General features: G+C 46.6%; 1 protein-coding gene across 2 annotated transcripts in view; it reads right to left on the reverse strand.

The window, feature by feature from the left end:
* ect2 (epithelial cell transforming 2) overlaps positions 1-12,716 on the reverse strand; it is an 87,131-nt gene that overhangs the window by 42,238 nt on the left and 32,177 nt on the right. For both annotated transcript variants that reach the window (XM_072474392.1, XM_072474393.1), the window contains exons 9-12: positions 6,096-6,158; positions 5,792-6,008; positions 3,096-3,232; positions 669-788 (exon numbers count right to left, since the gene is read on the reverse strand). In XM_072474392.1, the coding sequence (XP_072330493.1) occupies positions 669-788; positions 3,096-3,232; positions 5,792-6,008; positions 6,096-6,158 (537 nt within the window). The remainder of the gene's footprint in view (positions 1-668; positions 789-3,095; positions 3,233-5,791; positions 6,009-6,095; positions 6,159-12,716) is intronic.

The raw sequence follows: 12,716 nt of genomic DNA on the forward strand, positions 1-12,716 counted from the left end.
AACGTTGTCCCATTACAACCTCCATCTGCAATTGCAGTCCTAACCTTTCAGTTACTGCTTCCCAGCTAAGTCACAGTCACTGCCTCCCAGCTAAGTCACCACACTCACATTATAAACTCATTGACCTATTCCACCATGCTTCACTGGCTCTCAATCACGTCCCTCAACTTAATCACACAAGGATCCAATATAAAATCTGTTATCAAGAAGCCCATTTCAATTTCTGGAAATTAAGATCAACAGCTTTACAGAATCATATTAAGAGCGATTGAAATGTTCCAAGTGTTTCCATTGGTGAATAAGAGACTGGATTTTAAATTTGCTATTTTCTGCCTCCAAGTTCACATGAGTACATTACGATCATTCTAGCAAATTACTAGCATAACTTTACATTGATCAGTTTCCTCCTACTGTATTACTTAACTCAGTGTGTCTTATAAAGTATTTCCCTGTACTCTCCACTGCATTTCATCAAGATGATCTGAGACCAAAACAAGATAAAGAATACACATGCATTTAAAGTTGCTCAAAGATGATTAACAGGTCTTCTAATATTTACAGAAGTCAAGCTAGTCAACTAATTTTCAAGGCCTTCCTCATGTCCTGAAAATTACTATCCCATTCATAACCATGCTCCGTCCGTGTTTTGTGTACAAAAGTTTACTTACCTTAATTTTTGTGTGTACATCCAAAATATCTGGAATACTGCCAAAAATTGTTTTTATTTCTTCTTGAGCAAGAATAGGTCCTCCAAGTTGATCTTCTTTTTCCAAAGGAACCTTGAATAACTGAAAGTATAGACAACTAAAATATCTCAACACAATGGCAGGATTTTTTTAAAAATTGTGATATTTACAATTGGGCAGATGGAATAGAAAATGCACCAAAGTGCACATCGGTTATACATTAATACTGAATGCAACTGAATTCACTTCGCACAGATATTATAATCTACCATTAAACTCTCATGGATCAGCCAATGCCACATACTATGGCCATATAAGCCATAAACACTTCACAGAATTTTATTTTTATTTTTTAGAATTTACAGTGCAGAAGGAGGCCATTCGGCCCATCGAGTCTGCACCAGCTCTTGGAAAGAGCACCCTACCCAAGGTCAACACCTCCACCCTATCCCCATAACCCAGTAACCCCACCCAACACTAAGGGCAATTTTTGACACTAAGGGCAATTTAGCATGGCCAATCCACCTAACCTGCACATTTTTGGACTGTGGGAGGAAACCGGAGCACCTGGAGGAAACCCACGCACACACGGGGAGGATGTGCAGACTCCGCACAGACAGTGACCCAAGCCGGAATCGAACCTAGGGCCCTGGAGCTGTGAAGAAATTGTGCTATCCACAATGCTACCGTGCTGCCCTCGAACCTAGGACCCTGGAACTGTGAAGCAATTGTGCTATCCACAATGCTACCGTGCTTAGGGAAACCCATGTCATTGTTCTGCTCTCGGATAGGTGAGCCACTCTGAAGCTTGTGCTCGAAATAGAACACATTGACTAGTTAATGTTTCTTCAAGAATCACAGTGCCAAGAAGTTCTGGATTCGCTCAGAAAACTTGGTTTTGCTAAAAAGAGTTACTAACTCCAGTGAGATGACAATCCGAAGCCACTTTTGGCCCAAGCATGCAACTCTTATCTTAAATCTTCCACTGGATACCAAACTTAGCAGTCAAAAAAAATGTTTCTTGAATAGAAGCAGAATCATAAAAAGGAGTTTGAATGCCATCAAAAATTAGTAACAGCGCTTCCCGAGTATGTTTAAAAAAAGCCAGCTTCAGAAAGAATGTACATTTATATAGCACAATTTTATGACCTCATGATGTCCCAAGTGCTTTAAAGCAAGTAATATATAACGATGTTTGAAGTATTAGTGGTTGCTGCAGCTAAGTTTGAGTGCAGCAAGATAATAATTGTATAAATCTGTGTACAATGTTGGTGGAATGACAAATATAAGCTAGGACACTAGAACATGTCTGCTTTTCCTTAATAGTGCCATTGGAAATTTCACATCCACGAGTGCAAACAAGGTTCTGGTTTGACACCTAATCCAAAGGCATAATTTCGAACAGTGATTTCCCCCATTCTGCACTGAAGTGCCAACTTAGATGATGTGCTCAAATCTCTGGAGCAGGAATTAAATCCAGGGCCTTTTGACCCAGACAAGAGTGCTATAAATAAGGTTGACATCCAAGGTAGCAATGGCTGAGATTATAGCTGCTCTTTGACAAACTGCATTATTTGTGTAGTTATTAAAAATATAATGTATGTGATTGCCAATTCTATATCAAGGTAGGGTGTAGGTTGCTTACTTTCTGCCAAAACCAAGGCAGCAGATATTGTGTGTCGATGCACAATATATCCTCTTCGACCCACAAAATCTAAAATATAATTTCTATTTATTTAAATTGCATAAAACGTGTAGTATCATGGGCTAACGTGTTAAGATATAGACATATGAAATAGGGGAGGAAAAGGCTTTCAGTAATAACTGCATTGTGCTTCAAATTGTGATCCAACAACAACTTTACAATTATCTGTATTTGGTGTCTTTTTTTTTTTTTAAGTGCTTTACAAAATTGAACACCAAACCATTAAAGGTGATTTGGATAGATAACCAAAAGCTTTGTCAAAGAGCATGTAACGGGAGGAAATCTCTCAGTTTAGCAACTAGGCAATTGAAGGCTCAGCCACCAAAGGCGGATTTATTAAATTCTTGGATGTTCAAGGGACCAGGATTAGATCAATGTCGATGAAATCTCAGTTGTAGGGCTGGAGATTAGAGAGGCAATGAGATTACAGAGGTATGGAGGCGCAAGGCCAGAGAGAGAATTGAAAATGCAGATGAAAATTTAAAAATCAAGGATATACCTTGACGAGGAACCAATGTAGGTCATTCGAGCACAAGAGGCAACAGATGAACAGGACTTGGTGTAAGCTAAGACAGGGCAATAGATGATATGGGTTCAGAGTAGAATGTAGTGAGAAGTTGAGAATTGCACAGCTGCCTATTTTCTGGTTGCACTGTGGATACTTTCACAGCATAAATTTAAAAAAAAAACAATTATTAACCTACCTGAATAATGGTAGTTAAAATATCTACATAGTTGCTTTCTGTCTGGTACAGCTCCATTGCAACCTGCCACCGAGCAGACTGTTTTGCAGGAACAGCTGTGTAGCATTTTGATGGTCTGATGCTAGACTTGGGTGTTTCTGTACAAGAGGAAACAAAAAGGCTTTCTTTTACCTCATCCAAAACAGGCAGGTCAATATCAATATAGTTTTCACCCCCCAGGGAGGCAGGAATATATCTTTTTAAAGAAGTGAAATGTCATAACATTATTCTGCACCAAGAACAAAATTGAAAAGGACAGAACCGATCACCTGAAGCTTAATTATGAATTTCATTTAACAATCTTAATTTATTTAGTACAAAAAAATTGAAACGAACACCATTACAATATGTTTTTTTTTATTGGTAGCATCCCATGCTGGGGAACATTTGTACCTTCACTATAAAGTGCACTGACATCCCAAAAAGTAAAGCTTTGAGCCACAGAACATTCAGAGGCAGAGGACATTTCTACATCCTCCTGGTTTTCAATTGTGGTGTTTTGTTGAAATTCATCATTCATGCTTTTCTGAAAGCATTTCTGCATTGGCTCATCAGGTAATGCTACCTCTAATTCTACATATCCTGCTTCAGTCACACTGGAAAATGCCCCACTATAGCGTTTTTGTAATCTATCAAAATCTCCATCTTTATCTGAACGGTCATGTGTTGGGAGCGTCTTCTGATCACTAGATTCAGCATCCATATTTGTGGCAGAGGTATTCTGTTGAAACTCTGTCAGTTTAATTTCAATCACTTGCGAAGAGTCAGTAGCCTTCCTAAAGTTTGCTATATTATCCGCTGCATTATCTTTTTGTGGTACAAGTCCTTCATATACCTGACCAAAGTTTTCTGAAATGCAGACAGAAGCATCCATTTCAATCACAGTGTCGCTGCACAAGACATTATTTCTCCCAATTTGTGGAAATTCTACAAAAGCTTGCCTTTGGAAAGTTTCTCCTTTTGCTGCTTCATTTCTAACCTCAGGTGTATCTTCAAGCTCAAGAGCTAATTTTACTTCTGGTGTGCTAATGGGGGAACTAATAGCGTAATTCTCACATCCTTCTTTCTTTTGTTGAAGAAATTCTAGAAATTTGGAATGTTGTTCTATTTCTGAGCTGGAATGACCAATAAACTTCCCAGACTTTTTTCCACTTTTTGGCCATCTCTGAACTCTCCAGTTATGGATCGGTTTGCCAACTTGCACAAGTGGACCCTGCTGTCTATCATTTTTTCTATGCCTCTTTACTATCTTGTTCATTTCATACTCTGAAAGACAAAATAAAGTAACTGAATGAAATAGAATTTGCTGGTTATTCTTTCCTTTTGTGTTTCAGTTTTTAAAGTTATAAATTTGTTCCATTTAAAATTTTTGTGCCATATATTTTGCCCAGTTCTCAGTATAATCCAACTAACGGAATTATAGGGAAGAGTCATACAAGTACTACAGTGGACTGTCAAAAGCATTTAACAGTACTACAAAACAGACTTGTAAGCCAAGTTAAGTTCATTAAAGGGACATTGGTCTCTCGGGTACAAAATTAGCGGAGTTTGAAAAAGGTAGAGATTAGTGGTCCATGTTTAATTTACCAGATTAGGGAGGAGAGTTTGCAGTTAACGCGCAACTCTGGATTGTATTTTTTTTAAAAATAAATTTAGAGTGCCCAATTCATTTTTTTTCCAATTAAGGGGCAATTTTAGCATGGCCAATCCACCTACACTGCACATCTTTGTGTTGTTGGGGCGAAACCCACGCAAGCACAGGGAGACTGTGCAAACTCCACACGGACAGTGACCCAGAGCCGGGATCGAACCTAGGACCTCGGCGCCATGAGGCAGCAGTGCTACCCACTGCTCCACCGTGCTGCCACTCAGGATTGTATTAAGCAATGAGGAGAGGAACAGACTGATGAAATAGGCACAAAGATGGTAGAAATGCAGAGAGAAAAAAACGTGGTGTCCATAAGCACCTGAAAACTTGCATTATTACAGCATCTTTGACAATCTCAGAAACTATATAAATTAAATGATGGAAGCGCTGGATCAGAGACTGGATGTGTACATATGTAAATCTTAGAAGGTACAAGTTGAGAAGCTTGCTAAATACGTAGAATTTTGACTTTATTTATAGGGGAGCAGTGTACAAACTGAAGTTGTGCTAAACTATTTTATAAAACACTGGTTAGACCTCAGTTGGATTAGTGTACTTCATACTGGGCATAACATTTTTACAACATATGTCAAAAGTTTAGAATATGCAGAACAGACTTATTACGAATTAGAGGACAGACTGAAAAATCGGTTTCCTAGAAAGGAGAGGTATTCAAAATCATGAAGAATTTTAAGAATAAGTAAGGAGAAACTGTTTCCTGCAGCAGAAGAGTCAAGGCACAGATTTAAGACATCTGGCAAAATAACAAGGCACTACATGACAGACAAAATAAGGACAGTGGAAGAAATTCAATAGTAACATTCAAGAGAATTGGATAAATATTTTGAAGCAAGGGCTCTGGGGAAAGAGCAGGGTTGAGACACTAATTCAATAGCTCTGACAAAAGAGCCAAGGGCAAGACGAGATGGATGAGAACTTCGGTTCAGACTCATTCTATGGTTCCAAGAATATTTGATTAATCTCAATAGAACATAATCTGTCAACCCACCTCCGCAGGAATCTGGTGTGTTAGAGATGTCCAATAGAGATCCCAGTGAAATGGAAGCTTCTGCTGAAGGCCTTTTGCGTGGAGGGAAAGGCGAGAAGTTGTCAGACTCTCTTGTGAACTGTGACAGTGTATCACGCAAGCGTCGCCTCTTGCGCATACTATTTGGTGTGCTCAATGAAAGCAAAGACACAGACGTCTTAAGCGTTGGACTTTCAGACTGTAATTAAAAAACAAAATTGTTTTCCAGACAAACTTATTTCCAGAAAAGAAAAATGCAAATGTACTTGGATAGAATTTGGCCTACCTCTTCAAACAAGTACATTGATTCTCCAGCTCTGGCATCCATCTGTATACTTCCCCAGAACCACTGAAATTAAGACAAACTTTGATTAGTAATCTAGACTCAAGAACAGAATCTAGACCACGGGTGTTAACGGGTGTCAACTTAACTCAAATAAAATCCATGGTCAATTAAAATTTGCATGTTGAACCACAAAATGACAACTCCACTCAAATACTCAAGTCGACCTCAGTTGTTAATAAGAACACAAGTGACTTCCGGTAGCGGCCATGTCCGAATAGGTCGCATACACGACAGCTCCCGCCAGGATCGGAGTTTCCGGCCTTTAAACGGGGCGGCACCGGCACTCGTTCGGTGATTACTGGCGTGGGAAAGGACGCTGGAGAGGTTCCCCCCCACTGCTGTATGGAGGGAACCAGGAGCGGGGTTGTTAAGAGCGATTGCGGGGAAGTGAGCGGAGCGGGTCCGGGAGGACAAAATGGCGGCCGGCACGGACCAAGCAGCGTGGGCCCAGTGGTCGAGAGAGCAGCAAGACTTTTCTGAGGAGCTGCTTCGCAGAGCTGAAAACGGAGATGCTGGCCCCTATGAAGGCCTCCATGGAAAAGATGGTGGAGACTCAGAAGGTGCAGGAGAAGGCAATTAAAGAGGTGGAGAGGAAGATATCGGAGAATGAGATCCTGGGCCTGGCGGTCAGGCTGGAGGCGAACGAGGCCTTAACACAAGAGATGGCAGAAGAGACTGGATGACCTCGAATATAGGTCTAGGAGTCACAACCTGCGGATTCTGGACCTCCCTGAAGGTGCGGAGGGGGCGGACGCGAGCACAATGAGACTACAATGCTGGGGACGCTGATGGCCGCAGGGGCCTTCCCGCAATCCTTGGAACTGGATGGGGCGCATAGAGTCCTCGCGAGGAAGCCTAAGGCGAACGAACCACCGAGGGCGATGGTGATAAGGTTCCACCGCTTCACAGACAGGAAGCGTGTCTTGCGTTGGGCAAAGAAGGAGTTGAGCAGTAAGTGGGAGAACGGCGAGATTCGCATATACCAGGACTTGGGAGCTGAACTGGCGAGGAGGCGTGCGGAATTCAACCGGGCTAAGGCGGCCCTCCACAGCAGAGGGGTGACGTTCGGGCTCCTGCATCCAGCGAGACTTTTATAACGTACCAGGACAGGCACCATTATTTTGATACGCCGGACGAGGCATGGACATTCATTAAGCATGAAAAGCTGGACTTGAACTAAGGGGCAGCTGCATGTGGGTGAAATGTGCTGGCGGGGATGCGAAACGGGGTGGTGTCCTGCTGTAAAATTGTTAGAAGAAGGGGGGGGGGGGGTCAACCGGGTTTACCTCTACGCGGATGACCTGCTATTGTATATTTTGGACCTGCTAGAGGGAATGGGGGAGGTCATGTCGATCCTGGGGAACTTTGGCAGCTTCTCGGGGTACAAGTTGAATGTGGGGAAAAGTGAGCTGTTTGTGAATCCACGCTAGGGGTCAGGAAGAGAAACTGGGAGAGCTCCCGCTCAAGATGGTGGAGAGCAGCTTTTGGGGAGTGGGGGGGGGGGGGGGGGGGGGGGTTGGCACTGCCAAACTTCTGTAGCTACTATGGGGCGGCTAATGTGGCCATGATTAGGAAATGGGTAATGAAGGAATGAAGGAGGGGGCGGCGTCATGCAAAGGCACCAGCTGAGGGGCACTGGTAACGGCACGGCTGCCGTTCTCGCCAGCACGATACACCACAAGCCCAGTGGTGACGGCGGCACTGAGGATCTGGGGTCAGTGGAGAAGGCACAGGAAGGAGGGGGCCTCAGTTTGGACCCCGATATGGAACAACTGTAGATTTGCTCCGAGCAAGATAGACGGGGGGTTCCAAGGCTGGTATAGGGCAGGCATTAGAAGGATGGGAGACCTGTTTAAAGATGGGACTTTTGGACTTCCGGGTGCGGCTATGCAGAGCTAGGTCGCATATTCGGCAGCTCCTGCTTGGAACGGACTTTTGGGCTCTTTTACAGGGCCCCCACGGCATTTGTTTGACATTTCCCGGTGTGGGAAGAAGGCTGCAATATTCCCCCGACAGTGTCCCCCAGGAAGGGTATGTCTCTGGGTTCCCAGACACGGCAGAAACATTAAAAGATTTGGCTGCAACTGCAGGATAAACAGGGCCTCTTCCAGCATGCAGGCGGGGAAAGGGCAAGCTTAAAACTGCAAGCTGACCTGAGGGCCTGTATCAAAGGTGAATTCTAGCAGCAAGAGGGAACAACTGTGAAAAGACATCATCAAGGCCACTGAAGGGACTTCCGGTTGCGGTGATACCTAGCTAGCCTCACGCTTCGGCGGCTCCAGCTCCGACGGACCTTCGGGCTCTTTTAAGAGCCCCAACGGGGAATTTTTCGACGACGCAACCCGGTGTGGGGTGTGTGAGAAGGGAGTCGCCCCCAAACGAAGGAGGAAAAAACCGGCGGCGGCTGCAGCGCGAGGAATCGTCGACCAAAGGGTCAGAAAGAGAGAAGTACAAGATGGCGGCGGAGAAAGCGCAGGCGACATGGGGGCCTGAGCAGGATGAAATTGTGAGACGGTGCGTGGAGCTGCTGAAGAGGGAGGTGCTGACCCCGTTGTTACAGGCAATTGAGGGGCTCAAGGAGACATTAAAGACCCAGGAGACAGAGCTCCGCGTGGTGGAGCAGAAGGTGACAGATATTGAGGACGAGATCCTGGGCCTGGCGGTTAAGACACAGACGCACGAGGCACTTCATAAAAAGTGTACTGAAAGGATCGAAGCCCTAGAAAATGGAGCGCAAAGGAAGAACCTTCGGATACTGGGTCTCCCTGAGGGTGTGGAAGGAGTGGACTGTGGAGCGTACGCAAGTACGATGCTGAGCTCACTGATGGGTGCTGAGGCCCCTACGGGCCCCTTGGAGGTGGAGTGGGCAAATCGGATTCCAGCGAGAAGACCAAAAGCGGGAAAACCACCCAGGGCGATAATCGTGCGATTTTACCGCCTTAAGGATAGAGAAGAGGTCCTGAGATGGGCTAAAAAGGTGCGGAGTAGCAGATGGGAGAATGCAGTGGTACAGGTATACCAGGATTGGAGTGCGGAGGTGGCGAGAAGGAGGGCGAGCTTCAACCGAGCCAAAGAGGTGTTGCATAAAAGGAAGGTGAAGTTCGGGATGCTGCAGCCGGCAAGACTATGGGTCACGTATCAGGAGAGACACCATTATTTTGAGACGGCGGAGGAAGCATGGACCTTCATCAAAGAAGAGAAATTGGATCGGAACTGAGGGACTTATGCTGCAGGAAATGTTATTGTTAATGTTATGGTTGAAGTTAATTGAGAAGTAAATTGGGAAGGGGGGAGACATTGGGGAAATGTGGGCGCCGGTGAGGGGGGAAAGACGGGACATCGTTGGAGAATGGGGAAGGGGAGGGGGAGGGGAAAGGGAGCTGCGCCATAAGAGGCGGGTCAGGTAAAGGGATGTTCCCGCGCCAGAAAGAATAAGGCGGGAAGACAGGCGCAAGGCGGATGGGAGTTCCCCACACGGGGGGGTCGAGGAGTGAGCAGGAGTAGCCGGGGTCAGTTGAAGTCAGCTGACTTACGGAAGTAATATGGGGGAGCAATCATGCTAGAAAGAGATCTAGCAGGGAGGGGGGGGGGGGGGACAACTGGGTTGCTGCTGCAGAAATCCAAAAGGAAATGGCTAAAGAGTGGGTGGGCGGGGATGGTGTGCGAGGCTGGGGGAGCGAGCGGGAGCGCGGAGGCGGGATATGGGACTGGCCTAGAGAAGGTAATGGCTAGTCGAAACGGGAGGGGGGCAGGTAGCCCCCTAGTGAGGCTGATCACGTGGAACGTGAGAGGCCTGAACGGACCGATAAAAAGGGCCCGAGTGCTCGCGCATTTGAAAGGACGAAGGGCAGACGTGGTTATGCTCCAAGAGACGCACCTAAAGGTGGCGGACCAAGTTAGGCTAAGGAAAGGATGGGTGGGACAGGTGTTCCACTCAGGACTGGACGCCAAGAATAGAGGGGTGGCCATTTTGGTGGGGAAACGGGTAGCATTTGAAGCAAAGAACATCGTAGCAGATAGCGGAGGTAGATATGTAATGGTGAGTGGCAGGCTGGAGGGAATGGAGCTCGTGTTGGTTAATGTGTATGCCCCAAACTGGGACGATGCGGGATTTATGAGACGGATGCTGGGGCGTATACCGGACCTGGAGGTAGGAAACTTGATTTTAGGAGGGGACTTTAATACGGTGCTGGACCCGGGGCTAGATAGATCCAGCTCAAGGACCGGAAGAAGGCCGGCAGCGGCCAAGGTACTTAAGGGGTTTATGGACCAAATGGGGGGAGTGGATCCATGGCGATTTCTTAGACCTAGGGCTAGGGAGTTTTCCTTCTTCTCCCATGTCCATAAAGTGTACTCCCGGATAGATTTTTTTGTTTTGGGAAGGTCGTTGATCTCTAGGGTGGAAGAAGCGGAGTACTCAGCCATAGCGGTTTCGGATCATGCCCCACATTGGGTGGACCTGGAATTAGGAGAGGAAAGGGAGCAGAGAACACTCTGGCGATCAGATGTGGGACTGATGGCGGATGAGGGAGTGTGTGTAAGAGTGCGGGGGTGTATTGAGAGATACCTGGAGGTCAATGACGACGGCGAGGTCCCTGTGGGAGTGGTATGGGAAGCACTAAAAGCGGTGGTCAGAGGAGAGCTGATCTCCATTGGGGCCCACAAAAGGAAAACAGAGGCCAAGGAAAGGGAAAGATTACTGAGGGAGATTTTAAGGGTGGATAGGGAATTTGCAGAGACCCCGGAGGAGGAATTGTACAGGGAGAGGAGACGACTCCAGACGGAATTTGACCTTCTGACCACCAGAAAGGCGGAGGTACTGTGGAGGAAGGCACAGGGGAGGAGGTATGAATATGGGGAAAAGGCTAGTCGCCTGTTGGCTCATCAATTGCGAAAGAGGGCAGCAGCGAGGGAGATAGGAGGAATTAGAGATGAAAAGGGAGACACGGTGCGAAGGGCAGGAAAGATAAATGAGGTGTTCAAGACCTTCTATGAAGAACTGTATAGGTCTCAACCCCCAGAGGGAGAGGAGGGGATGCGGCAGTTCCTGGACCAATTGAGGTTCCCGAAAGTGGAGGAGCGGGGGCTGGTAGGCCTGGGGGCACCGATTGGGGTGGACGAGGTTATTAAGGGACTGGGAAGCATGCAAGCAGGGAAGGCCCCAGGACCAGACGGGTTCCCGGTGGAGTATTACAGAAAATACGTGGACTTGTTGGCCCAGTTGATGGTGAGGACGTTCAATGAGGCCAGGAAAGGGGGGACTCTACCCCCGACGATGTCGGAGGCGACGATATCGTTAATTTTGAAGAGGAATAAAGATCCGTTGCAGTGCGGGTCCTATAGACCCATTTCATTATTGAACGTGGACGCCAAAATGTTGGCAAAGGTACTGGCATTGAGGATAGAGGACTGTGTCCCAGGGGTGGTGCACGAAAACCAGACAGGGTTCGTAAAAGGGAGACAACTGAATGTTAACGTGCGACGACTATTAGGGGTGATAATGATGCCCCCAGTGGAGGGGGAGGCAGAGATAGTGGCGGCAATGGACGCAGAGAAGGTATTTGATAGGGTGGAGTGGGAGTATTTATGGGAAGTGTTAAGGAGGTTTGGGTTTGGGAACGGGTTTATTAGCTGGGTTAGACTTCTTTATGGGGCTCCAACGGCAAGCGTAGTTACAGGTCGACATAGATCGGAGTATTTCCGACTATATAGGGGAACAAGACAGGGATGCCCGCTGTCTCCATTGTTGTTCGCGTTGGCAATTGAACCTCTGGCCATGGCGTTGAGAGACTCCAGGAAATGGAGAGGGGTGATTAGAGGGAGAGAAGAACACAGAGTCTCGTTATACGCAGATGACCTATTGTTATACGTGTCGGACCCAGCGGGGGGGATGATAGAGGTCATGCGAATTTTGAGGGGGTTCGGGGATTTCTCGGGGTATAGGCTAAACATGGGGAAGAGTGAATTATTTGTGATACATCCAGGGGACCAGAGTAGAGAGAAGGCTTGCCTCTAAGGAAAGTGGAAAGAAACTTCCGATACCTGGGGATTCAGATCGCTAGGTGCTGGGGAACCTTGCAGACTTAATCTGACACGGTTGGTAGAACAAATGGAGGAGGACTTCAAGAGGTGGGACATGCAGCCTTTATCGCTGGCAGGCAGGGTGCAAGCAATTAAGATGATGGTCCTCCTGAGGTTCTTATTTGTATTTCAATGTCTCCCTATACTAATCACCAAGACCTTTTTTAATAAAATAGACAGGAGCATCACGAGCTTCGTGTGGGCAGGGAAAGTTCCGAGAGTAAGGAGGGGGTTCCTTCAGCGTAGTAGGGACAGAGGAGGATTGGCACTACCGAACTTGGGCGATTACTATTGGGCCGCCAATGTGGCAATGATACGTAAATGGATGATGGAGGGCGAGGGAGCGGCGTGGAAAAGACTGGAGAGAAAGTCCTGTAAAGGGACGAGTTTAGAGGCGCTGGTGACGGCGCCGCTACCGATCTCACCTAAAAAGGTTACCACGAACCCGGTGGTGGCGGCAACATTGAATATCTGGGGACA

This window comes from Scyliorhinus torazame, chromosome 14 (assembly GCF_047496885.1).
Source record: "Scyliorhinus torazame isolate Kashiwa2021f chromosome 14, sScyTor2.1, whole genome shotgun sequence".
NCBI lineage: Eukaryota > Metazoa > Chordata > Chondrichthyes > Carcharhiniformes > Scyliorhinidae > Scyliorhinus > Scyliorhinus torazame.